Source organism: Crocodylus siamensis, chromosome 1 (genome assembly GCF_052110815.1).
Source record: "Crocodylus siamensis isolate JL-2025a chromosome 1, ASM5211081v1, whole genome shotgun sequence".
Classification (NCBI taxonomy): domain Eukaryota; kingdom Metazoa; phylum Chordata; order Crocodylia; family Crocodylidae; genus Crocodylus; species Crocodylus siamensis.
In genome coordinates this window covers 154,177,192-154,204,395 of record NC_143395.1, presented here as the reverse complement: position 1 = coordinate 154,204,395, position 27,204 = coordinate 154,177,192, and the positions used below count along the sequence as shown (strand labels likewise).

At 56.1% G+C, this 27,204-nt stretch overlaps 1 protein-coding gene across 2 annotated transcripts; it reads right to left on the bottom strand.

Annotated features, from left to right (window-relative positions):
- Positions 1-141: 141 nt before the first annotated feature.
- Positions 142-25,792, bottom strand: CAPN11 (calpain 11). Of its 2 annotated transcripts, none has more exons than XM_090046284.1 (22): positions 25,634-25,792; positions 18,079-18,370; positions 17,365-17,434; positions 13,669-13,787; positions 13,311-13,444; positions 12,907-13,075; positions 10,584-10,667; positions 10,411-10,496; positions 10,118-10,192; positions 9,002-9,162; positions 8,529-8,698; positions 8,289-8,300; positions 7,409-7,620; positions 6,844-6,883; positions 5,378-5,443; positions 4,821-4,878; positions 4,658-4,722; positions 3,582-3,650; positions 3,365-3,443; positions 2,839-2,955; positions 2,196-2,254; positions 142-1,779 (listed from the first exon to the last, which is right to left on the bottom strand). In XM_090046284.1, exons 2-22 carry the CDS (start codon positions 18,322-18,324, stop codon positions 1,753-1,755), a joined length of 2,118 nt encoding a protein of 705 aa, XP_089902410.1. In that variant the 5' UTR covers positions 18,325-18,370; positions 25,634-25,792; the 3' UTR covers positions 142-1,752. The 2 variants fall into 2 exon arrangements, with proteins under 2 accessions (XP_089902410.1, XP_089902412.1); XM_090046286.1 differs by lacking the exon at positions 25,634-25,792 and adding an exon at positions 25,446-25,624.
- Positions 25,793-27,204: the final 1,412 nt, after the last annotated feature.

Below are 27,204 nucleotides of genomic sequence, written 5' to 3'. Positions count from 1 at the left end.
CAGGTCTGACGCAGTCCAGCCCAAGGAGCTCCACCAGATGCTGGGTTGTGCCCAGGCACCAGTGGAGGTGGTGTGAGGACAGGCAACCCCTTCCCCTTGCAGGGAGCTGGACACCCTTATTCAATCACTGCCCAGGCCGTGTTTGTAGAGATCTCTGTTTATTGCTCAGAGTACACAGTGAGCGGGAAGCAGGTCTGCTGTTGGGGCAGAAGTGGTTATCGATGCAGCCATGTTCTCCGGGGATGCAGAGGTGATGGGTGGGGTGGGGGAAACACCCATAGACCCCACCCACCTCAACAACACAGCAAGGCTCAGGCTGGGGCCACCCCCTCTTCGCACCCTGCAGCAGCAGAGTAGAGGTGCTGAAGGAAGGGAGCGAGAGCAGACTGACCCCTCATTCAGGGGCCACTGTACCTCTGTGTAAAAGGGCCAAATGGGAGAACATGAGGGGCAGTGCCAAACAGGATGGATCCTGAGCCAGTGGCAGTCCCAGCCCTACTGCTGCTGGGCAAAGCCCCTTCCTGCTCAGCCCAGGCTCTGGCCATGTGGGAAGTGGTTGCTTCCCCTGGAGGAAGTGAACAAGAGCCCTGTGGCCACTACTGCCGACACAGCAGCCCAAAGGATGTCCCAGTCCTGGGCAGTTGGACCAAGGCTGGCTTGGAAGTGGTGCAGGACACTGCCCCACAGGACAGGCTCTGAGAGGACACTGCCCCGCAGTCTCTTGGAGGGATGAAATGGCTGGGTGGAGGGGACTTCCTGGCCTGGGTCCTGTCAAGACTTGGGGGTGGGGTATTCAGGGCAACAATGCCACAAAGCTTTGCTGTAAGGCTGTGCCATGCACATTCATAACCCCTGGAGTCTTCCTGGGGGCACAAAGCAGCATTCAGCACCTAGCTACTGCATCCTGCAACCAAAATGGAGAGGAGCTGAGATGTGGAGGAGAGAGGGGCTGGTCCAAGGCCACGCAGTGAATTAGCAACAGTGAGGGCAGGACCTAGACAGCTTCACCCCAAGGGGCTCACTGTTTTGGTCAGGTTCATCTTTGGGAAGTGCTGGGATGCTACAGTGGCAAGCGCAGCAGCCTAATGCTTAGGTGGGATGGGATGGGTCTTTCTCTAACCACAAAGACTGGCCATGCTCCCCTCCCCCAGCCAGGAAGAAAACCCAGGGGACCCCTGGCCAATGCCCCACCCTATTTCTCTAAGTAACCCCGAGCAAACTTCAGGCAACCCCCGCCCTCCCAGGGTTTCTGCCCACACCAATGCAAAGCAGCCCAGGGGGCCATTCCCAGTACCCAAAGTTGGCAAAGTCCAACTAGCAGCAAGAGCCAGTAGAGGAGGTAGAGGGAGTGGGCACCTGCAGGCTCCCCTTCCCCATCTCCGGTGGGTACTGGCTCCTCTACCTCCTGTAGCCAGGCCATTAGGCCTGCAGGGTCCCAGAGTAGCTGGTCCAAAGCCCACACACATTGCACCCCTACCCACCATCCTCCTGTTGTGGGGAGTAAGCCACATCTACAGCAGGAGAAGGGTCCCCCTCTGGCCTGCCTTGCTTCCTGAGTCCCAACCCCCTCCCTGGCCATGGGCATGCTAGGGTGAAAGTTCTTGCTAGGAGGAAGCTGCAGACTCAGGCTGGACTGGCGCGGGCAGGAGGCAGAGGGGCCGGGAAGGGTGTCTGTAAATCGGGGTGAGGGAGGCACTTTGGGGCGGCCCAGCCCACCAGGGCATCTCAGCCAGCACGGTTCCATCTCTCCTCCTAGCCGCACATTGTCAGCAGCAACCACTGCAGGGGAGGGAAGGAGAAGAGGGTGAATGGGCAGCTTGGGAAGAGGCTACAGAGCCGCAGGCCCCACCAGGCTCCAACAGAATGTCTGCCCCACAGCTTGGGCACTGCCCCTGAGCACCAAGAGGAGATGGGACACAGACAACCTACAGCAGAGGCTGTGGTAATGATCCTGCCCACCCCCTGCTGCACAAGCCAGTGTGAGGCTGGCCTCTCCCTCAGACAGCTTGATTGACCCTCAGCTCTCCAGCCCCTGAACCAGATGCCTCCTTTTCCCTGGGGGCTTCTCCGGGGCGGGCTGAGGAAAAGACAGGCCCCAGACAGAGTCCATGAGAAGTGGGACATTCCCAGGAACTCAGGTCCAGAGCCAGGCCTCCCGTTCACCCCAAGGCCTGAGCACTAGGCACAGCCCTCACCTCTGTAAGGTTCATCACGGCCGTCCCGGTGCCCTCGGGGTCCATACTGCGGAAGAATCCTGCAGAAGGCAGAAGTGAGTGCTGCATGGGGGTGCTTTTCCTTTATACTTCTTTATCAGAAACCCACACCCCCGAGGGCCCTGAATCCCTCATGCCCCATGGTTAGCAGCTGCCTGGCCACCCCATTTTGCACTGAGAACAAGGGGGATTCTGTTATAGGCAACTTCTGGTTTGCATACCTGTCCCCAAAGTACTGACAACCAGCATGCCTCATGCTGGGGGACCTGTAGTTTGAAACTAAGCAGGGTCAAGCTGAATCAGGACTTGGATGGGAGACTTCTGGATACAAACTCAACCCATGGTCCTGAAGGCATAACCCTGCTCTACTCTGAGCCAGTCCTAGCCTATAGTGCTCTAGAGGCTGTGGTGCTAGAAGGGGCAATAGCAATGACCCCATAAAGGGTGCCATCCTCTCCAATTCCACCCAACACCGTGCTAGGCATGATGCTATCATCAGGAGCTGCTTTTCTTTCCGTACCCTTTAGGGGATACCTGCCTTTAGGCCAGATCATAGCACTTGGCTTCCCTGAGCCCCTGGCTGGAGATGCTGCTGCATGCAGCTGGTCCTGGAGCTGCCACTTACTGAACATGGCCTCTAGCTTGACCAGGCAACAGACGAAGTTGTCGAAGTCCACACCCAGGCTGGCATCAGTGTAGCGTGCCACCACCACCTGATGTAGCTTGTTGTTCAGCTTGAAGCCTGGCAGGCAAAGGCGTGGGTAGTGGTTAAGAGGGCTACAGCTGTGGGGGTAGGAACCTCTGAACAACAGCAGGGAAGCAGGTCCCAGCCCATGCAGGAATAAGCACAGATGCGCTGGAGGACACTGGCTTTATGGTCACAACCCCTTTGCCCAGCCCCTCTGCAGCTAGGAAACCCACGCCCACCCAGCTTCTTTCTGTCAAGGGGCCAAGATGCCAGACCCCCAAACAAGAGACCAGAAGTTCTTGCATCAGGTGTTCTGTACCTTTCAGCTACTGTGGTGGTTTCTGGATAGTGGAGGGCGCTCCCACAGGGCAGGGAACAGGGAGGCCCCAGTGTTGTGCTTATACCAGCTGCCAGGGACTTCCCTGCAGGGTCCAGGTTCTCCCTCCCCAGGCTGGGGTCTCACCTGCTGATTCCAGAGCCAGGCGCATCTCGTAAGAGCTCATGGTGCCCGACTTGTCCAGGTCGTGCTGGCGGAAAATCGTCTGCAATGACACAGTCTCAGAGTTCAACCTAGGCCAGTGCCTCCTCCTGATCCCAACCCTGATGGCCAAACAGCCTCACCATAAGTGCAGCATAGAGGCATGGACCTTGTTCCAGCACTTCCCTGCCCCCCTCCTTACCAGCCAGCTCCGGATCTTGTTCCACAGGATCTGGAACTCCACAAGGCCCAGGCGGGCGCTGCCATCTTTCTGGGGAACAGAGAGTCAAGGAGGGGTAGGAAAGGGCCAAAGTCTCCCTGGTTATTCAAGATCCTAAGGTGCACCGAGCAAGACTGACTGGGGTGCAGGTCCTCCTACACTGCCAGCGTGTAGCTAAATGGGCACTATGTCCCCACCTGGAGGTGGCTGCATTTCTTCAGCACTGTGCCTATGTGGTATATGTCATGTTCTGAGACCAGTGAGCTTGCAGGGCTGTGCTGGCACCTGCTCCCCTATCCCATATCTGACAGGCTGGTGCAAAGCTGGACTGTGGAAGCAGCCCAGGATCATTTCTTCACTCCTGCAGGCTCCTGCCTCCTTTGCACTGCCTGCAGTGCAGACCATGGTAGCTACTGATTTCTGTTTATGAGCTCCAACCATTCAGCAGCATGAGGCAAGGGAGCTCTGCTCCACTGTAGAGAGCTGAGGAGAACCTGAAACATCCTTTCTCAGCCGTACTGGAGGCCTGGGTCTAGCCATGGACACCACCCGCAGGGAGAGCCTGTATCAAGCCCTGTGTCAGAGTACATCCACCTGGGAGGCATGGGATCCTGGCTTGGTGTGCATGACAGCTGGTAGGGGATGAGGAGTGGGCACACTTTTTCACACAGGGAAGGCAGACTTGAAACCAGAGTGCAGCTGGGCTCTGGGCTGGCAGAGCTCTGCTCCTGGGGCACAGGAAAAGCCAGCTGTTATGCCCTATGAGACAGTCAACAGGCCAGGCCAGGGGTCTTGTAGCCCACTGTGCTCTAGCACTGAGATCTGACCTCCCCCAGAGCGGGAGAGGGGTACACAAAGGATATCTGGCAGGAGTAATGCAGGCCCAGGGGATGCCACTGTTGTTTTGTTTATGCCATCTGAGCCAAGCCATAATGACTAAAAGTACAAACTCCCCCTAACCCCCACAGGGAAAAGCCTTCTCTGAAAGAATGAAGGGACACTGAGGAAGCCTGCAGAACAGCTTCTTCCCCAGCAGAAAGGGCTTAGCAGGAGGATACGTCCATCAGGTTGACCATGTTGCGACAGGACTCCATGCTGAACCCGTCTGTCTTCAGGTCTTTGTCTGAGGGCAAGCAGAGGGAATGAGACTGTTATTCACTTTCACAGAACAGGTATTCCCCCGCTCCTCCAGCACAGGATGGTAGGAGGGAGAGCACTTACGCCTGGAAATGACTCTGTTCAGAATAGTCTTGAGCTCAAAGACACTGATTTCCATATCCTGCCAGAAGAGCAGAGCATTAACTTTCCCAGCTCTAGGGGACTGGAGAGCCCCCCAGTCTCTCCTCCTGAAAGCCCACCACTACGTGCTGGGCCCTGCCTGATGTCTGCCATTGCCAATGGAGACCTCCAGGTTTGTGACACTTCGTGTTGGGCAAGGAAGGCAACTGTCACTCTGAGGTGGCAGGAAATGCTGGGACAGGGCAGGAGATAAGGCTCAGGACTTGAGTGCACTGCCCTCAGCTGGGTATGGGATGTGCCTACCTAGCCAAACTGAGGGACACACATCCAATGGGGCTGAGATGAGTGCTGCTCCCCAGCTCTGGAGATCAGTGCTCTCCAGGTCAAAGCATGCCTCCCTGGGCTCATTCAATGCCTAGTGCCAAAGGGCACGGTCCTGATGGGGCTTTCTGGGTACTCCTGCAAATGCTCACTCCTCTGCTTGCATGATGTATGGCACCCCCTCTTGGCCCCCATACACCCAGGGCACGAATAGTCACCTCTCCAGCCAGCTGCCTGAACATGGTCCTAAAGCCGTCCTCTACGTCGTCCTCAGAGATCTCTTCCTAGGGCAATGCAGACCCAAGGGGAACAGGTTATTGAACAAGGTCTGGATTCTTCCCTCCTGTTAGGATGGACTGCCCCTTCTCTTAGGCTCTAGCAGACAACTGCCAGCAGAAGGAGCTCTTTGCCTGCCTCCCCGCACTGAGCTTTGGTTCCTTGCCCTCCACTCCAACTGTGCCCCAATCTCCGTCTTGTAGGCCCGTGTTTCTCAATTTGTGGGTCACAACCCAAAAGGGGTTGCAAGAATATTTGAAAAAGATTGTGAACAATCAGAGAAAAACGTAGGAAAGCATGGGTTTCCCTCTTGCAGGCTGGTAGACTTCCAGTCCTGCAAGGGGCTGCTTGGGGCTGGGGGGAGTGGGACACAGGCGGTACAACATGCATGTGCGCGTGCAGACATGCACGTGGTAGCCAGGCAGGGTGGAAAGCAGCTCCCGCAGCTCCCCACAAGTAAGTCTATGGAGTGAGGAGGCATAGGCAATACATCGGGTGTGGGGGGGGGGCACGTGTCCCCCAGATTTGTGTGGGCACGGGGCTGCAGCCTAGTTGGACCAGCACAGACAGGAACCACCTCCGTGGCCCAGTGGGTGGGTCCCAGTGTGAGGTGGGTGGAGTGAGGCAATGAGACTAGTTGCTGGCAGCTGGGCCATGGTGGTGGGATAGAGCCATGGTGCGGAGTATCAGTGGCTGGCAGTGGGAGGAGGTGAGGCCTCTATCCGTTACTCCTTGTGCTCCTGGCACAGCGGCTGGTGTGGGGTTCATGGCAGCAGCAGCGGCAGCAACTAGTTTCTCTGCCCTGCTACATCCTCCCATGCTGGGACCCACCCTCTGAGCCATGGAGGCGCCTCCTGCCCATGCTGGTCTGGCTAGGCTGCAGGCCTGTTCCCATACAAATCTGGGGGGCATGTGCCTCCCCATACCCTACACCCAGCCCCTTCTGCCCCACACACCCACCCCCAGCCCCACACACTGGGGGGCTAGGGCCTGGTGGTGGGGGCAGTGGGTTAGGAGGTTAGGGGCACCAGCAGGACCAGGGAGCAGTGGGTCAGGAGGGAGAAGCACCAGTAGGGCAAGGGTGCTGTGGCTTGGGAGTGAGGGACACCAGCAAAGCCAGGGGGCTGTGGGTAGACTGGCCATTGATGCTTACAAATGGGTCCTGGTACAAAAAAGGTTGAGAACCACTGCCCTAACCCACCCAACTGTCCTCTGGCTGTCAGGCCTCTGCCAATGGAACATATCCGGCTCACAAGGCAGTGGCATTTCAGTCACCTGCAGGTGGCCCCAGCTGGCACTTCCTCCACACACATACTCCAGGCCCCACAGTGCTGCCCACAAAGGCTCACAAGGGTGTGGGTCCTGACATGCTGTGTAAAGGTTTTGGGAGAGGTGTGGTTGTTCTTACCTCATCAGCAAGATCAGCTGAGATCTCCTCATCTAGCTCCCTGGAGACATGAGAGGAAGACACAGTAAGTGGGGAATATGTGCCAGCCAGGGGGTAGAGGGGTTGGTTCTCCATAGGCTTTGGGGGAGTCCCTGTGTAGGAAACCATGGCTTTTGGGTTCTGCTGAATTAGACAGGTCAGGAAGTTGGGAAGAGAAACCCCAGGAAGGTGATCCCATCTCCAAACATTCTTGGAGAGGGGTCCATACACCCTCACTTGGGGAGCCCCTCGCACCCCTGACCTGAGGGGAGGCATACACTGCAAGATGGGTGGGGAAGGCTTGGAACCTCTGCTCTAAGAGGCTAGTGGGGCTCCACTGTTAGGGCCCTGACCTGTTTGACCCTGCCCCCGCTCCCACTATCCTGCTGGGACCCTTCCCTCTGCAAGGGAGTCGCAGAATCCCCCCTGGGGCAGGACACCTCCTCCCCTAAGCCCTTGCATCTCAGCAGGTGCTGAAGAAAACACCACTCCCAGCCAGCTCCATCCAGGTGCCACCAGATTGCGCTCACATCATGTGTGGACTCACTCTGTATCTGACTGCTTCTCGGTGAAGACGCGCAGGACAAAGTCAGCTTCCTGGTGTGGCTCGAAGGTGGAGGGCACAATGATGTACTCGCCGGGGGGCAGCTGGATGTGGTTGCTCACCTCCCGCAGATTGATGAAGGTCTCTGACCGCGCGCGGGACTGGTTCCGAAGGAAGAACTCCTTCTTCATGTGCACGTTCTGGCAGCCCTGGGACTGTGGGACCAGAGACACCTGTGAGTGAGGGCTCAGCTGTGAACAAGCAGGACTTTGCTGGGGTGCCTGGAGCACCAGCTCTGTACGAGTGCCACATGCACTGCTCTGGCACCCATGATCAACCCATATGCAGTAGGGCAACCCTCCTCATCCTGGCCAGGAATGATCTCAAGGAGCTCAGCTCTGCCCTGGGCTTCAGACTGACACAGCTCCACGACCTGGCTAACCGAGCACTTGTCTCTCAATGGTGACTAACACCATGCCCAGTAAGTGAAAATATGAGCATGCCTATGCCCATACATTGTGCTGGGTTGTTACCACAGGGTGAGCAATCTTTCTACCCTTCCCCCATCCTGAGCTTGTGAGCAGCTCTACCCTGGGGCACCAGAACGGAGTGTTTCTCCAGGGGCAGTGCAGACTCTGGTGCCCCATCTGCTGCCAGCCCAAGGGAAGCCTGGGCAGTGACTGCCCCAGAAACAGAGGGCAGGTTGCCAGAAGTGCTGGAAGGCTGAGAAAGGACACTTCTCAACCCAGGCCATGAGGCTGGCTTGGGATGGGCCCCGCTGGTTGAACTCCAAAGACCAGGCCCTGAACTGATTCCTTCCTACCAGGCCTAGCACTCCTTGTCACACACACTCTTGTGGTGGGATGGATAGCTCTGGACGTACCTCCTCAGGGACCTGCGGAGAGAGGAGAGGCCTATTAGGAGATGTGTGAAAGAACAGCAGAGTCCCTGTCCCCATGTGCTTCAAGGGGGCGATGGGTGAAGGTTATCCCACAAACTCCTGCTAGGCAAGACCCTTTCCCTTTCACTCTCTGGAGTTTGATGGGCCCAGCCTTCCATGAGATGATCAGGGCATGCCAAGAGTGTTGGGTGGGGGTGTGTTTGGGAGCTTGGGGAGGGTTACCTCATAAACAGCAAACCCAATGGTGTGCATATCACCCCCCACGCGCCGCTCCTTCCGCCGGTGTTTCTGCATCAAGGCCACTAGGAAGCTGCAGGCCAACTCGTTGTCCCCAGGGTCGTCGTCCTCTTCCAGGAGCTTGATCTTGAACTGGGGGTTGATCCAGAATGTGGCTGGGGGAGGTGGGAATGATGCACTCAGCATGACCAGGCCCTCCAGCCCCCTAGCCATTGACCCTGCTGCCCCCAGGGGAAGCTGTAGAAGATGTGAACTCCTAGCCCACACCCTGCTCTCTCCCTGCCAGCCACTTACCCCTGCTCCCCAAGCTCAGACATGCTGGGCTCTACGTGTTACTCTTTTCCAACAGGCTCTTTAGTGTTAGCACAGGAACCAGGTCACCCCACTTCCCCAGCCTACCACCCCTTCTCACTCCTGAGAAGGTCACTGAGGGAAGGGACTGGGGGTGGAGGCAGTACCTGGATGGTTCCTGCAGCCCCCGGCAGTGCTACCCCGGCGCCACGTGCCCTCAAACAACTGTGTGTGCCACTTGCTCACGTTGTCCTTGGTCAGGGCATCAGGGCTGAGGTTACAGATCTCCAGTCTGGAGAACTCCCTCATGAAGTCCCGGAAAGACATCCTGCATAGCAGGTGGGAGAGAAGAGACTGAGAGAAACTGGAGAGCTGGGAGATTTCTGCAGGAGAAGCTTCCAAATTCAGAGTCTGGTTCTCTGGCTGGCCATACCCTCAGGAGACTCCCCTACCTTTCTGAGCCCTAATCACCCTCCCTTCCTCTGGCTGAGCCTCCCGTCCACCCTATGTTCCCTTTTCAAGAGCCTCAGGCTTTCAAGAGAAGCTCAAGGGACATGCTTAGGGAAGCCCACTCACTCAGCTGACACTGTCTGATCCAGCAGTGACTGACCCAGCACTGCCTATTTCCTCCCTGTCCTCTCCTACCCAGTAATGCTAAGCACAAAAGGAGTTCCTGTGTGTCCATGGGTACCAGTTGGCATAAACTTGTTGGCCTGAGCTGGGCTAACCTGGGCTCCTTCAGTAACACAATTGATCAGATTGGGCTTGGGGAGGGTAAAAGTGAGGAATCTCACTGACTCTGCCCAGACCCAGATGCAGGCTCCCTCCACAGGGCTGCATATGTAGAGCCCCCACTGCCAATCCCCCAGCACCAAGTCCTTCTGCACAGAAACAGACCCAACAGGATCTTCTTGCCATCATGCCGAGCCTGGAATCCAGGCTTTATCAGGAACCACCTAGCAGTGGGTTGGACACTGGCCTGAAGGAAAAGGACTGCATGTGGACAAGCCATGCCAGGCCCTTGCATGGCTGCTCATGTGCTCAGGGGGCCAGTCTGGTCAAGGTGTCCAGTGTGTTTGTTGGGGGGATTGAAGGGAACAGGAAAGAATTATGAGCCTGGGAGAAGGAGGGGATGGAGAAACCTGGCCAGGTTCCCAAAGTCTTAGAGATTCAGCTAAGAGTGACAGAGTCTGTAAGACCTGAGAACCAGATGGCAGCCCCATCACAGGTCCAGCAGGGGTGCTGGCTCCCCTTCCGGCACCCTCCCCCTCTGCAGCACTCACCAAAACTCTCCATCTTCCATCTTCAGCTGCAGCTCCGCTTGGTCACTGGGGTCAATGTTGTTCCACTCAGAGGAGCTGGGAGGGCAGGAGAGAGGCAGTGAGATGGGAAATACTAACATGACTCAGCAGAAGGTACCTCAGTCTGCCCTCGGATGATGCTACAAGGGACATCCCAGACTGCAAACTTCCCCTTGGCTCTGCCATGCAAATGCCCTCTTCAGACCCTGCATGATGAGACCTTCCTTCTATCTGTGACAGCTAGGTATGCAGCAGAACGATCAGATCTAACTCACCCGTCACTCCATGCTCCAGTCCACTCCACCTGACCCCAAGGGTTCCTGATGCGGATAAGCTGTTCCTGGCGCCCACGGTAGTCCACCTGTCGGAGGCCAGGAGTCAGAGGTCAAACTCATGTCACTGGGAAACTATTTACATTTCTCTGTTTGTCCCAGGCAGCCAAACTCACCTCCCTAAAGCCAGTGACAGAGTAAGCATGACCCTTTACCAGCTTCTTGAAGGTCACTGCTTCCATATCAAAAGCACTTGTGATCTGAAGGCAAAACACAAAGCATTGGGTTGACTTGGAGCATGGGACAACGTAGATCTCCCTGACCAGGCTCATCACCTCCTCTAGCTAGGAGACAATGGCACTCTCCCTCAGAGACACCTCAGTCCCCCAGACTGCTTCAGCATTAGAAAGGAGCAAGGACCCATTAGTCAGCATTTTAGATCCATCAATGAGAGAGCCAGTCTGTTGAATCCTTTGCTATCAGCCAGCACACCTACTCTTGGGTCTGAAATGACTATTAGAGAAGTACGTTTGTGTGATGAATATTAAAGAAGAAGAGCTCTTCAGGCTCAAGAACACTAGCAACACAAGATCAAATGGCTATAAACTGGCTATGAACAAACGTAGATGAGAAATTTGGAGATTTTTATCTAGCAGGAGTGATGCTTTGAAACAGTTTTCCAAGCCAAGTGGTGGGGGGCCAAGAACCTGCATCTCTTTGATGGAAGGGGTGGTACGATAGGGAGCAGGCAGGGAGTTCTGGCATGCCAATCGTGTGTGTGTGTGTAAGTAAGTAAGAGTTTGCGATGTGGAGTCAGGTATTTGCAATCCCTGGGGAGGGAGTGGGGGTGTATAAAAGTAGCTGTGGTAGTGTTATGTTTAGTGGTTAACAATTACCTGTGGGTAGTGGGGCATGATAGTCCCAGGCCTTTGCTGACTGCAGGTGGAGGGTGAGGAAGGTTCTTTTGCCCTTCGTGAATGCTACTGGCTTCTGGGGAAGGGGCATTCTGCCTTCCTCTGAGGCACTGGGCTGCTGGTCACAACTAGGGCTGGGGGGGTTGACTGGGATGTGCTGATGCTGATGCTTCTGCCAGTACTGTGTCTAAAAACTTGAAGGTTCCTGTCTAGAAGCCATTGAACTTCTGTTCAAAGTCCTTCTGGTCACTAGATCTGAGGCCAGGAAGGAATAGTTCCTCTAGGTTAGATGGACAGCGACTGTGGGGTTTTCTCTCTTCTTCTGTAGTGTGCAGCATGGTTGTTTCTGAAGGATCTTCTGAGCACACATTAACCAACTGCTTCACTGTTTTTGCACTAGCAAGGCACTGGCAGTGCCCTTGTCTCCACTATTATTTAGGGCATGCTGTAGGACACTGTTGATGTTTTGGGTATTAGCTCTAGCTGAGAACGAAGGATTTGCCGTGTGGCTTTAGAGATTCCTTTGGTTAACAATTGCCAGCGGATGCAGGGGTCAGGACTAAATGGCCCAGGAGACCCCTTCCAGTCCTGTGTTACTACCTACACTTGATTGAAAAAAAAGTGTTTTGGGGTGCCCAAGGCACAGTGCTGAGACCTAACCAGTCACAGGGGGGTGCTGCTGTCCAGGGAGACTACAGGCTTCTGCAAGCACTAGTCCAGTGGCCCAGTCTTTCAGAGTGAGATGGAGTGCTTGGCATACTGGGATCTGCAGTCTCCATGCTAGAGGTGCAGGTTGGAGCTGCCTTTGCTACACTGGCAGTGGTCCTTGGGCTCCTGGTAGGCTGCAAGAGGTGGCTTGGCTGGGTGGTTTTTCCTTCCCCTCACCACAGCAGCTGAAAATCATGGTGCAGCAATTGCTGAAATAGGTTATGCGGACCTGGAGCAGGGATGAGGAAATGGCCTGGGGAGATGGTGCAGGGAGCTATTCTACTGGCACGGAATCCTTGTATATCCCCTGGGAGGCTTGTGCAAAGAGGCTCTGGCCCCTCTCCCTAGAGGCTTGGGGTGACACACTCTAGCAACAGGAGTGGCAGGACTGTTTTAATTCATGGCCTTTTCATACAGAGGTCCAGTAAGCTTGTGCTGAGGCACTCTCAGCACAAGGGGGCACTACACACACATTTGCTGTTTTGATAACTTCCATCATTGAAGAATGAGGGGTACAAATGGTCTCTCAGCACCCCATGGTTCACTGTAGGACAATACCAAATCCCCCACCATGGACACCCACATGAGGTCATGACACTGCCCAAGCCCTGGCTCTCTCTGCCCCAGGCTCAGCCGGGTGCTATGCTGTGTCCAGCCAAGGGATCTGGGTGGGGCATGGTCCATCCAGCTCAAAGATGTGTGATGTGGACCTGGACCTGGATCATTTCACACCTGGGCTCCAGGCTGCAGAGGGAGAGTGCAGGGAGCAGCCCAGCTTTAGCACCTGTGGGGTTAGGGGTGTATGCCGGCAGGTTGCGACTCTAAACTCCCTGCAGTCCCTCATCAGGGAAGGGCAGGAAACAGGGGTGCCTCTTACGTCAATGGAGCAGCCAAGCAGGGAGCCTCTCTCCAGCGCCTTGCAGATGACCCTGTCTAAGTTGCGGGGTGGCCGCTTGAGGTCGTACATTTCTGCCACGCCGCCGGTGAAGTCCTCAAAGCCTTCCGTGGTGCTGCCCCCTGACAGGGCCTCATAGGAGCCATTCAGCCTGCACGCCAACCAGACACCGCCAGATGCATTAGCAGGATGACCCTGACGACACTGGGTTCCCCCTGCTGCTCCTAGGGAGTCCTTCAGGGTCCCAGGCCAGCAGTGGTAGGGGAAATAGCTCTCTGGAGAAGACAGCCACAGAACAGGATCTCCCTGCATCCCCACTCTCCCAGACTTGCTCCCCATGTTGCCCCTCCTTCCCATCAACCCCCGGCCTCCCTGCCAGCACTCACTTGGCATAGGCTTTCTCCAGCAGGGCACTCCAGAATTCGGTGCACTCTGCTGAGTGCACAAACACCAGCTCCCCATCCTTGGTTGGTAACCGGTCGTCAACCACCACATCCACCCACTCGCCAAACTGCCAGATCTGCAGCAGGAGGAGGAATGGGGTGAGTGGGGCACGGCCAAGCTGCCCGATGTAGGGGACAGCTGCAGAGCTTGGGGCTGAGGAGCCTCATGCTGACTCAGAAGAAGGAGACCTCTGGAGGAGACCTCCATTCTTAGGCCTGGATCCCCCAGGAGCCATTCCCAGAGGCTGTGGGCACCAGCTCCCACCCTGGAGGTGAGAGGCAGTGCTGCCCTTAGCCCTACCTGGAAATGGAAGATGCCTGCATACTCCTCCTGGAAGCTCTGCCCATGGGGCACCACACGATGCAGGAGCTCTTCATTGAGGGTCAAGGAGCCAATGGCAGCCAACAGCCAGCAGTCACCTGGGGAGCAAGGAGATGGGGTCAGGCTCTCACCCAGCATACAGCTCCCTCCTGCCTCCCTGCTGGGTCACTGTGACTTTCAACCTCCTGCCACTCCCTGAGGTAGACTCCTGCCTCTTGCTTCCCTCCCTCACTGGTCAGCTCTGTATGGGATCCCCTAATCCAGGGGTGTCACTGACACAGCACATGGGCTGGATGTGGCCCATCGAGCCCCACTGTCCAGCCCCAAGTGCTGCCCCTCGGTCTCAAGTTGACCCGCATGTGGCATTCATTGGACTAGGCCCATGCTGCACATGGCACTTGCATGAAGCCAGTCTGGGTCCTGCACTGCACCCAGCACTTGTGTGGGGCTAGTCCAGGATCCCCCACCAATGCCATATCCAGTGCCCACAGGGCCTGTTCTGGGGCAGGTGCCACAGGCAGCGTGGGTCCCAGACCTGCTGGAGTGGGTGCCATTCGCAGCTTGTGTCCCAGACTGGCTAGAGTGGGTGCTGGATCCAGTGTATGAAGGGGTGGGGGCTTATGGGCCCAATCCAGCACATAGAGCCTGCCCCATGCTACTCATCCAGCCTGTGGACTAGTCCAATGCCACTCCTCTGGCCAGCAGGACCTGATGAGTTTGACAGACCTGCTCAGATACAATTAAAAAACCAGCTGCATCCCCAACAACCCTGATGCAGAAGGGGTCAACAGGGAGTGGATTAGATCCCAGAGGTGGTTTCCCGCAGGATTATGTGCAGGGCACTGCTGACCCCATTGCTGACTCTGTGGGAGCAGAAGGGCGAGTGCTCCCTCTCCCTCTCTGCTCCACAAGAGTGGTCTAAGGGGCATCACTGTGACCTGGGGGATTATGCAAAGACCACCACCTCCATTATTATGCAGCCCCTATGACTGAGCTGGGTAGGCATGGTGCCCAATGGCTTGCCCCCCTCCCAGACCTCCATCCTGGCAGGAGAGGGGCTCTGGGGAGGCCAGGAGCTGGTAGGAGGAGAGGGGAGGCAGCGTGTGCCAACCCCAGGTGCTCCTGTCATTCAGGGACGCACCCAGCTGCAGGGTGTGTGGGGGTGGAACAAGAGCAGTAAGCAACCAGGGCTGGGAATAGCAGGAGGGGGTCAGGAAGAGGAGGTGCCTGGAGACATGGGGGACAATAGATGGGAAATGAAGCCCAGGAGTGGAGGCTGAGCAGGTGAGCTTTTGACAGAAGAACCAGGCCAAAACCAGAGCCCCTGGATGGGACGCTAGGACAGTCCCGGGTTTTCAGATCCTCCTGCAAATGCTAAATATAGGCATGGCATCAACCCTCTCACCATTATTGTCACAGCAACCCGAAGCCACAGCCTGCCTTCTTTTTGTGACTCAGCCCCTGGCAGCTGAGACAGTTTCCTGCTTGTGCTGAGGCTGGGTTAACTGTTCATGTCATGCACCTCAGCCAGATGCCCCTGGAAACAGTGGTGCCAGGAGGCTGAGGGGACACCAGGGAGGGGCTGCCCATCACCCAGATCTGCTGGGGCCACACAGTCCTTGCTGGCAACTCCTCCCCTCTTCCAGGCTGAGGGCCTCCTACCACCGCCTCTACCACTGCTGCTCAGTTCTGACCCACAGCCCTTCCCCCCACACCCCACACACACACCTTGCCATGCCAGTCTCAAGCCTCCACCCAGCTCTGCTGAGGCCCCTCACTCCTGTAGCTCTCCTGTTACCCCAGCCCAGATTGGACTCCCAGTGGTACTGGCAGTAATGGTGGGGCACGCTGTGCGGGAGCTGGGGCTGAAGGACCCCCCTCCCATAGAACTGTGCAGTCCATCTTGGTGTGCCACAAGCAGGCTCCAGCTGCTGTTGAGCTCAGCAGGAGGTAACCCTGAAGCATGACAACTTGGGCATAGGAATAACTCCTGCAGCCACTAAAGCATGGCCCCACAGCAGCTGGGCAACACAGCACCACTGCACACAGTATTAGGAGATGAAGCAAGGTAGATGTCATGTTTAATTCAGCCTGCCTTTGAGACCCACCTGCTTAGGCTGTATCCAACTCTTACTGCAACTGTCCCACTCTTTCCTACTCCACAGCCTTAGATCTGGCCTAGTTCCTCTCAGTCTGCACTGCCAGAGTCATCCTTGGGCTGTCACTGCTGCTAGCATTGCCCTGTCTGCACGAGTTCTTCCCTTTGCTCCCTTTCCCCATGGCACCCAGTGCAAGACACCTTTCTTTGCCTTTAAGGCTCTTCAAGCTTGGCTTTGCCTTAGCCATCAACCCCGATACATTACTTGGACATCAGTCCTGCCTCCTGTGCTCTGCCAAAGGTGCCAGCCCTCACTGCCACCATCTTCCTCCCAGCACCTTGGTGCTCCCTCCCACACCACACATAGACATGGAAGTAACTTCCAATTCACATTTGCAGGGAGGCCCACCAAGCACTCCGTGAGTTGCTGCCACTGACACTGTTTCACCCTGCAGAAGTTTATTGCAATCAGTGGCTGTGCCTCATCGTCAACTAAACCGCAGGCCCTGGATCGTTATGGATTGGGGCCTTTAGGAACTACCAGGTATACGAAACACTGAAGGAGAATCCATCTTCTTCAAGATACCAGTCTTGATAACAGCCTTCAAATACCTGAAGGGTAATTATAGAGAGGATAAAGACATTGTTTTCTGGCCCCAGAGCAGGGGTGGCCAACTTGGGACACAGGTGCCACAAGTGGCATAGGCAGCCTCTGTGTATGGCACATAGTAGACTGGGGAAGGGACAGGCAACACGGTGGCAGAGAGGGCAGAGAGTAGAAAGCAGAGCAGCAGATTGGGAAGGTAGTGCAGGGAAGGGAGCAGAAAACACAGCATCAGATCAGGAAGGGGAAGGGGATCAGCCCAGCACTTGGGGAGAGTGCAGAGCTAATTTGTGGCATGCCTGCCAAAAACACTCGTGCCCCTCTGCAGCAAGGGAAAGTTAAGTTGGAGATAGGAGCCTCCTGACTGTGAGGGTGGTCAAGCACTGGAACAGACTATGTAGAGAAGCTGTGGAGTCTCCATCCCTGGAAATTTTGAAGACCTGGCTGGATAGACACTTGGCTGGAATGGTTTAAGTCAGGGCCAATGCTGCCTGGAGTAGGGGGCTGGATAAGAGAACCCTGTGAGGTCCCTTTCAGCCTTACTTCCCTATGATCTCAGTGAGATCTCACCCAGGAGGTGTTAGAAATAACAGCCACTGCCATCCCACCCTTTGCATAGGGCGCAGTGGGTGGGGAGTCTGGGCTGCATGGGAGGGGTATTTTCAGATGGAATAAGGACTTCAGGGTCATGGGGGATTTAGGAGGTCAGAACCGAGTGAGCTGGGCTGAGGCTTGGTCAGGGCCCTGCCGTAAATATGCCAACTCCTGGTGAGAGCAACCTGTGAAACACTATCTCAGCAGTCCCCTGGCCCTGTAAGCCTCACTGCCAAGGTCCCACACATCCTCCAAGCAATTCTGCATTGGGGAGCACCCCACCTCCCCATCTGACCCATTCCCTACCTGCCCCTCATACAACACCTCAGCCCAGCCCCTTCCCAAGCCCCAGCTGGTCAGAGGACAGGGCTGGACTTACCCAGAGCCCCCTGGCAGATATCTGTCCTTGTGGCACCTCCAACAATGAACTGAGGGTCATCCACGATTTCCTGTTGGGGAGAGAGAATCAACTATGGGTGCCTAATCTCACCAGGATTTGCCCTCTAGTCCCTCTTTGCATGTGGCCTCCTGTACAGGGGAATGATGTGGGTGTGGAGCACCCTGTGACTTTGGTACTGTACCCTTTGTACCTTCCCTGAACTCTGGCTGGGAAAAAGGCCTTGGCTGTGACAATCCCATGGCTACACAAACTCCAAAGGAGTCAGTGGGGAAAAGCTTGATAGCCTTCTGATGTTGAGACATGGGGACCAGGCCTGAGACAGTCCCCATCTGTAGCAGTGGCAATAGGGATCACCACCCCAAGGGCCCCCCAGTCCCTGCAGGTCATATGTTTCTACCCCTGAGTGAATGCAATTCCATTCAGAGGGGGGCAAAGGGCAATGCAGAGAGTAGCCTCTGCATTTCATTGCCCAGCTCTGCTGACCCAAGAAAGGGAGCTTGCCTGAGATGGCAACAGGTTGGCAGAGTGCAACCTTTTCCTGGACAATGGCATCTGACATGCAAGGGAGGCAAGGCCCTGAGCAGGCAGAGGGGGTGGGGAGCTGGGCAGACAGGGGAACAAGACTTGCAGTAGGCAAAGGGACTGTGGGTTGTCGTCATGTTAATGAGGGGCCTCCTTGGGATAGGCACTTACCGATGGGCGCTTCCAGCGCACCCCCTGGGTCTTGCCGGAGTGTGGCCCCAGCTCCTTGAAGCCAAGGACAGAGGGGACAGCTGGGAATTGGGGGTCCTCAAAGAGGGTGCCACTCTCCAGGCACTCCTGCTTCAGGGCCTCATAGTCCTGGTTGAGGTACTTGATGGAATTGTGGTGCTTGCCAACCCCCTCTGCTCGCAGACGGTCCCTCTGCAGCCGGGCAGCGATTCCCCCGAAGGGCATCATGGTGCAACTGACCAGGTACAGGTGGCACTAGCTTCAACACCTCCCTCTAGGTTACAAAGGCACCATTAGACAAGCTGGGCACAACAGTGTGGGGGGGTGGGATGGGAGGAGCGGTGGGGAAGGGTCTTCCTACGAGGACCACACTTGCTGCAGGAGGTTGAGCTAGTTAGAGAAGGCACGGTTGGGATCTAGGCCATTAACTTAACAGGCAGGAAATCTCTTCTTCACCTAGGACTCAACTTCCCCCTTACTCATGATTCTAAGGAAGCCAAGGTGGCAAGTGTCCAAGCCTGGGCTGGTCTGCAGTGCAGGAGGAGCCCTGGAGCCGTCACACGCTGCTAGGGGCCATTACCACACTCCACGGCCTACTCAAACACTGGCCCTGCTGTTTAGAGAGGGGCCTTGGCTGCTGGCCCAAGCTGGTCACACATCCATTCTAGTTAGTGCTCTGTCAAACAAACCCGGCTGGGAGCAGAAGGGGAGGGCAACTCTGCTGACAGCAACACAGAGGGATTTCCTGTAAAGGGGCCAGCTGAACACACTAAGAAAAGATATCAGATTTACCCAAAGAACCTTGTTTGCCTATGTCCTTAGACCAATGCGACTGCAACCTATACCCAAGCATCCTAGGCGCTTTGCTCCCTGCTCTTCCTTTGTCCAAAGCATCTCTCCTAGTGTCTGTAACTACCAGCCAGGACTTTGGGCAACATACTTCGCATAACCCCCTTCCCTACAGCACCTTCTGCTGGTGGGGGGCAGGGACTTGGGCAGTCTCATGCTCCCCTTGTCCTGTTTCCTAGCTCTCCCTTCAGGTTGTTAGTGTTCGCATGGTGCTGTTTCTCCCAGAAATGAACTAGTCTGAGACAAGAACAGGTATGTCCAAGGAGAGGCAGCGGGAGGGTCTGCACTTGGGTTCCACGTGCCTTCTCCTCACTGGGAGGTGACTCAGTGTTTGCTCATGTGAGGGCAATGCATGGGGAAGGTGTGGGGGGCACTATTCATGAGTGGAGCCGCTGCCACCTCCACGGGAGCAGTGCAAGGCTGGGGGAGGAGGGGCCGCTCTTCCCAAGCTGGAGGGAGTGACTCAAGTATGGCTCAGAGCTGTGAGCACACAGGATTCTGGGAAAGTGCCGCTCCCTCAAGGAGATGGGGGGGCTGTCTTCTACCAAGGCAGTGCCCCCACCACTGAGAAGCGCTAACAGGGGTTGAGGAGAAAGGGCACATGGGTGTACACATAGTGGGATGTGAAATATCCAGCCCCCAAGCCCTTCTGGAGACTAGGCTACAGGGACTGGGGCTCTATCCCAGTTCTGGAGTGGGCACGGGCATTACTGGGGACAACCAACATCTCTTTGCAGATCACACGCCGCACCAGCCCCTGGGAGTGCAGTCTGCACACCTCATCTGTGCAATGCATCAGTCCTTGGGCGGCCTGTCCCAGAATACCAGCATAGGCCCCACAAATAGGCTAAGCTGGGTGCATGCAAGCCAAACCCTGCCCTCCTTTGCTAGGACTCTGACCCATCATGTTCTTGAGTTAGTGACTGATGGGAGAAGGCAGAGGGGCCCACTGCAGCAAAGCAAAGGCCTGCAAAGGCCTTGTCGCTGAAACACTTAACAAGTGGTTCCAACAAGGGGGGTTTCAGTTTATGTGACAGGCCCCAGGACACTGCTCTGCCCCATTCAACGAAGTGGGCTGTAACCCAGCACACTGCTCAGAGGTGCACCATGCTGTGCTCCAGGATGGGACACAGTGCAAGAGTCATGGCAGCACATACTGCATGTAACCAGGCGAGAGGCTGGCTGATACAGCCAAGGCCCATCTCTGAATGTTGGCTGGCACCAGTGCCCAAGAAAGTCACGGAGCATCAGTTAAAATATCATACCTACTGGAAGTGAACACCATGCTCCCCATCCCAAAATCCTAGCTCCTCTTCCTTCTCCAGGGTGACACCCAGCCAGGCCAGCAGTGGGACCCTGATGGGACTGGTTCATGTACCTTCTGCTTCCTGTTGCCCCACACCACACCTAAGATGTTCATCCAAACTAGGGAGCTAGAAATCCTGCTCATGGGAAACTTGTCATAACCTTTCTGATGCCAGCCAGGATCTCTGTTCCACAGGTACTGCTGCCAGAGGTCCCTGGGGTAGAAGGGGACCAGACACCAACTTACCCAAGGCTGCCATGTCACCCTCACTATTGCCTACACAACAGAGGGAAGTTGGAGCCTTGTTGCTAAGACATGCTGTCTGGCCCTGGAGTTATCAGGAGTAAGCGAAAGGCACTGCCAAGCTTGGGCAGCTCTTGCTGTCCCACTGTGCTGCTGCTGGGGCCTGGTTTGAGCTAGAAACTGGGTCCTGAAGCAGACATAGGGCACACACAGCTCCCTATCCCTTCATGGCTCTACTTGTGTCTGCCCAGATGTTCACTGAGGTCAGAGGGAGGAAGCCTGTCCTCTTCCACCACTGCCTTAGCCCTGCCTCACACTACCCTAAGCACCTGGTCCCCTTCTCCCCAGGCAGTACCATCTCTTCTCACCCTTTTGCCCCTACCTACCACAATCCACTGCCTTCCCTATCCCAAGCCCCCAGTGCCACCCCTGATGACACAGCCTCAACACCCTTGAGAACCCAAAAACATCATCCTCTCTGCACCAGTCCTGCACCTTCTGCCCCTTGGGCTGACTCCTCCTATTTGAATGGCAGGGCAGGGGCCAGCTAAGCTGAATGAAGGGCAATCCCAGGCACAGTCATCCCTGCTGTCTCCATTTCCTGCCTTGCGGTTTCCCCTGCTTTGAGCCTCCTCGTGCTCTCAGGCAGGCCTGTGCAGCCCTGATATGGGTGTGTGCATGCTCTTAGAGGCTTAGTTGTTCCAGAGATCTTCTTCCCTGGCACTCCTAGCCCCTCTCCTCCACAGCACTGTGAGCACAGTGTGCTGCCTTCTGACTCCTGCACAGCCACTGGCTGACACCAGCCTGCCCATGGACTGACCCCACGAGGGCTGGCAGTAGCTCTGATGGTAGTACTTTGGCTCAGTACCACAGGAAATGCCCCAGGTTGCTCTGTGGGTTTGACTACATCTTGGTGAAGCCATAACAGGCCTTGAATCCTCCCCTGTGGCTTACTGATGTTCCCATCAGATAAGGAAAAACTATAACTGGCAGTCATCTTTCAAGCACCATCAGCTGGGTGACACCAAAAATGGCCACCACTTCCTGCCATGCAGTACTAGTCCCCGTAATACAATCTTCCCTCTCGTTCAGCATGTGGTGGGTACCAGCGAACGTCTCTGGGATATCCATCACCTGCTGAGCCAATGCTTCCTCAATAGACTGGGGCAAGGTTGAGGAAGGTCATGCCAGTGAGAGGGGCCCTCCTCCCCCAGGGAGGCTGTTTCAGGCTGGCTGCAGACTCAGGCAGGCTTCCCTGTGATGGCTATGCTCAGGACACATTTTCTAGCTTCCCTGCACAGCCAGGATATGACAGAACAACCACAGGACCAAGCTTCTTTCTCTACACAGCCTGTGCCTCTGTGTCAGCTCAGGCACCAGCAGCTACACCTAGCAGCTGCTTCCGAAGCTCAGCCCCATGCACTACTAGGACCACAGACACTCTGAGCTGTGGCCAGCAGACAGTGATCCCTTGGGCACTGCAGGGGTTATTATTAGTCTTGTTACTCAGAGCAGTTCAGAAGGTCCTGGTGGCTGCTGTGCTCACAAAGGAGCACGAGCAGCTGCTGACTGGGGAGGCTACCAGAGCACGGAGGGAGAGAAGAGTATTTCAGTTTCATGGGGGTCTTGGTGCCAGCTGGGCAAGAGCAGGCAAAGGCAAAGGATTCACACAGGCTGGCGGTGCTCGAACCAGTAGGTGCCCAGGGTGAACAGAAGGGTGCACATTTCTGGCCTGTGCTTCAGAAAAGCACAAACCAACAGTTGTTCAGGGACTGCCCAAGGGGCAGCTCAGTGGGAATCTTTCAGCATTTTCCTCTCTCTGATGCTGAGTGTACTTCTGGTCCCAAAAAGATTTGGAAAATGGGTCTCCTGGAAACATGCTGCTGCCAACCAGGCCCTGAAATCCTGGGCATCCCCAGGCCAGCCAGAAGGCATGTTACCAAGCCCAGCTGTTGCATGGGTCCCGAGGTCCATCCACTGCAGACCTCCAGGTGGGAAGCTCCTTGTGGGCAGCTGTGCAGGGCACAGAGTATTCAGACACCATGGTGATGGCCACAAAGAGAAACTATAGTATAATGGAGAGAGCCCCTTGGCTCTCATTTGCCCCACAGTTAGGTCCCGTCATCCCTTCCAGGGACCATTCCCAAGCAGGCTGGGGACAAGGGTGCTCAGTCCTGAGCATCTTGCCACAAAGAGGGCAACAAGCTAGAAGAGCTCAGAGGGACACCTGTCTATGAGAGGGCTGATGGTGGAGGGGCACACAAAGACATGCTGGTCTGAGGTGGGACATATGCCCTGAGGGGAGGAAGAGGGTGTACTGAAGAGGAAGGGAGGATTTAAGCTGACCTGCAGATAAGTATCGCCAGTGGGGAGATGGATGTGGCTAGGGGAATCATTCCCCCTGGAAGGTCACCCTGGCTGGGATGTTTAAAACTAGGCTGGCAAGGCCTAGGAAAGGTGCAGGGCACATCACTGTCCTGTGGCCCCCCGAAGACCTGCCCCTCTCTTGGTGCAGTGCCTTCTCAGAGCAGTCACTCCCCTGTCTTCTCTGCAGTGACACTAGGGAAAGGCGCAGGGGGCAGACTATGGCTGTGCAGGGTCACCTGCCCTCATCCCTCCAGCCCGGTGCTGTGTGAAGTGTTGGCGCAACCACAGCATCAGCTGGGCAGGCTCTCCCCCTTAAATTCCTGCCATTCTAGCACACTCTGCACATGGAGAAGCATGGGGCCAACCAGGGAGGGGAGCACAGGTGCCCTGTTTTCCTGGCTTGGCAGAAACTTGTCCCACGAAAGGACCAGGCCTTCCAAACCCCAAACGTGCCCACAAAGGCCTCTCCGCTACTTCCTCCCAGAGGCTGCCTGCAGACAAACCAACCCTAAGCCAGCTCTGGGTTTGTTCAGCCCCCAGCACTGAACTGAGCCCAGCCACACTGAGGCTGTAATCTTTGCTGAGCCTCACCGTGCAGATGACTCCTGGGTTCAAGTCCCAGCTCTGCCAGCAACCCTCTGCACATGCTTGAGTATGGCCACTGTGCCCCTCTGTGCCATGTTTGGGGTCAATAGCACATGTGCCCGACCTCTCTGTGCCAGGGCTTGGCTTCTCCAGTCTCCCTGAACTAAGGGGGATAGTTCAGTGGTTACCATCAATTCCCACCATCCAGGTCTTGCCCTCATTCCAGTGAGCTGTCTGGAGAAGCCCTTTCAGATGGGCTGATTCCCCTGAGGGGAACAGACCCCAGGCTGTGAACGGTGGGTGCCCTGTACACTGCCAACCATGGAAGAGCACCAGCAGAGACACCTCTGCAGGTGCACAGGAGCCAGCACTGGACAGTCCCCAGACATTATTCCAGGGAGAAGCCTGGCTTTCTGCCCTAATCACAGGGGCACACACATACTAGGTGCCTGGCTAGTAGCCAGATGGCCATGCTAGGCTGACCAGGTTGCCTAGGAGACTGCCATCCCTTTGAGCCCCTGCCCATGTCACGTGTAGGTGGCACGCAGTGCAGCAGAGTGTGGCCAAAGTGAGTGGGACAGCTTTGACTCTGTGTCAACACTCACGGTTTGCATCGAGGACCTGTTGCAGTGCAGCCATCCCTGCCTGAGTTGGGAGAATATGAAGTTATTGCTGTAACAACACTGGGACCATCACTCAGACGAGAGATGTGGAAAACTCCCACATGGCTAGAAAGTAAACGGAAACTTCGGACTGGCTTGGGTGGGCCCTGCTCATTCCAAAAGGAGACCCGGCATGGCTCAGCCCACCCAGAGGAGCCCAGGTACTAATTGCATTTAAGCTCAAACCTAACCCAAGTCCCTCATGCCCACTGCACCCAGCAAAGTATCAAGAACTACCAAGGTTTGTATGACAAACTTTTCTTCCAACCCCTGCTGTTCACATCCCATTCATATAAACATATATCTGGATACCTGGCACCAAGATGCAGCCACCTTGGCAGTGCAGCATGCCAAAAAGCAATGCAATACACAACAGGGTAGAGCAGGAACCTAACCATGGCTGCAGAAAGAAGGGAGGAAGACCTAATGCAGATCTACAGGCTGAGTTTTGGCCAGACCAAGGAAACCCCCCAGGCCTGTTTCCCAGAAGTGGAAGCCGCAAAGAGGCTGTGGCCCCAGCTATGTGGTATCTTACAAAGGAAAAGGCACCGGTGCACAGAAAGCTGTCCCTGGGGATCCCCAGGGCCCACTCCAGCAGACAACTGCAGAGCAGGAAAGCTGTATCTTGTAAACACCATGAATGGCAATGTTTCCACTGCTCTTCCAAGCCCAGTGACCTGCAGGCTCATTTATGCAGGGGACCTGCAACAGCCCCTTCGGCTTTAGCATCTGCTGCCAGAAGCAAAGCCCGCTCCTATCCTTCCAAAGACACAAAATTGTCCCCAGCCCTCCCCTCACCGTAGTGGGGCTCCTCTCCAAGACAGGGGCAGTGCATGAGAACAGCAAAGTGGAGTATGGGGACAGCACAAAGTGGGTGGAAGGAAGGAAGCGCCTGCCAAGATTTCCCCACCCAGGACTCTCCGGAGCTGGCACCCCAAGGGCACCTTTAGGCAGCAGACGGGGCCAGCTTTGGCAGAGGGACTAGCACTGTCCCAGCATGGCTCCTGCAGGCTAAGGAACATGCCGTACCCCCACACCCAGCCTGGGATCCAAGGCAGGTCGGAGCACCCACAGCCTCTGGCAGGCTCAGAGGCACCAGGAGTAATGCAAGGGCTGGCTCCAGCCCAGACCCCTCCCAAGGCTAGATACCACAGCCTCTCCAGGGGGGTGAAGGCTGACCTGTGGGATGTGCCCCTCCTTTCCTGGTAACACCAACCTGCACCACAGACCCCCACCGAATGGCCAGCGAGACCTCTTCTCCCCCACCCTGAACACCTCCAGCAGGGGCCAGGGCAGAGGTCCCTGGTGCCAGGGGCACTGCCACTGCCCAAACTCACCTGCTAGCCCCACTGATGCCAAGGAAAGTGAGTGCCCGGCAAAGCCGCTGCCAGCTCCGGCATGGGGCGGGGTGGGGTGTGGCAGAGAGGGGAAGAGGGAGCTGAAGTTAGCCCGCTCTTGTGCTGAGCCTTTAAGCGGATCTAGGCTTGGCCGCTGCAAGGGACAAGAAGCTACGAGAGTCACTTACTGCGTGGGCTCTTCCCTGAGGGGGGCCTGCGCTTCACTGGCTCCTCTCCTGGCTTTCCTGGGAGCCTCCCTACTCACTGCTCATGACTGCAGAGCTAGCTCAGCTGCCCTGGCTCTGCAGGCAGGAAGGTGGGGTTTGGCCTGGCAGGATGTGTAGGCAGCTCAGATTGAGTGAGTTGGAGAGGAGGGGGAAGGGCAGGGAAATTAAAGGCACAGCAGCTGCTGTAAGGCTTTGGCCTGTCTGTCAGGCCTGGAGCCTTGCAGGAAGCCGGGCGCACCCTTCCCTGCCTCCTCCCTCCTCCCCCAGGCAGGTTTGCAGTGCACCAGGGACAAAGAGAGCCAGCAGATCCTGCTCTCCTCTTCTCCAGCTGCCTTAGGCCAAGACTCCTGCTGCAACAACAGCCTTCGGGGCATCAGTTAAAAGGACGCTTGCTCCAAAATGGAGGAGCCTGAGCTAGCAATGGGACTGGGAGAGGCTGGCCCTGGGGGGTGGTCAGAAGAGGTCAGTGGGCCTCATCCTAGGTTGAAGAGAAAGCTCAGAACTGCCCAGATCTAAAAGCACGGGATCCAACCCTGGAGTGAAAGACACTCTCCATCACTAGTACAGGCATCTGACATACAGTGGGGTAGCCAGGAGGGGGCAGTGAGGTGAATGAAGGCCTTGGGCAGTCTTCTACCTGGCGTGGTATCTTCAGTGCAGTTGCAAACATGGTTCATTCCTCCCACCCTCCCCAAAGGAGACAGGCCAGAAAACAAAAAAACTGTCCCAGGTTACAGAGGAGGAAACAGAGGCACAAGCAGATTAAGTGAATCCGGGGTAGAAGCAGGAATATAACCCAGACTTCCCTGGATCCCACTCCCATGCTGCATTTCAAGAAGGATGTTGATAGACTCAAGAGAGTCCAGAGGAGGGCCACTTATGGTTAGGGGCTTATGGGACCAGCCCTATGAGGAGAGACTGAGGGACCTGGACCTCTTCAGCCTCCGCAAAAGAAGGCTGGGAGGTGATCTTGTGGCCGCCTACAAATTCATTAGGGGGACACAGCAAGGGATCGTAGATGCTCTTGTTCACCAGGGTGCTTCTTGGGGTAACAAGGAACAATGGTCACAAGCTGACAGAGAGCAGATTTAGGATAGATATCAGGAAAAACTTCACGGTAAGGGTGGCCAAAATCTGGAATGGGCTTCCATGGGAGGTGGTGCTCTCCCCTACCCTGGGGGTCTTTAAGAGAAGGCTGGATAGGCATCTGGCTGGGGCCCTCAATGCCAGGCAGTGCTCTGCCTGGCTTCCCTGTTCTCTTATAGACAGTGCAGGAGGTGAAGGACTCTACTTTTCTGGTTCCTTAAGCATCCCAAAATCCCAGTGCAAAAGGAGACTGGATAGGTCAGTTGTGGGCAGGTGCATGGCACCTAGAGTAGAAAGGGTGATCTTCTCATGTAGGAGTCCTCAGGAGAAGGCAGCTCTGGGCTGTGACCCCAATCCTGCCTCTCCCTGGCCTAGTCCTGTCCTCCCCTGGTCTAGTCCAACTGCAGCCCATGCTGCCTGGCCAGCCTACTCCATCTCCCTCATCT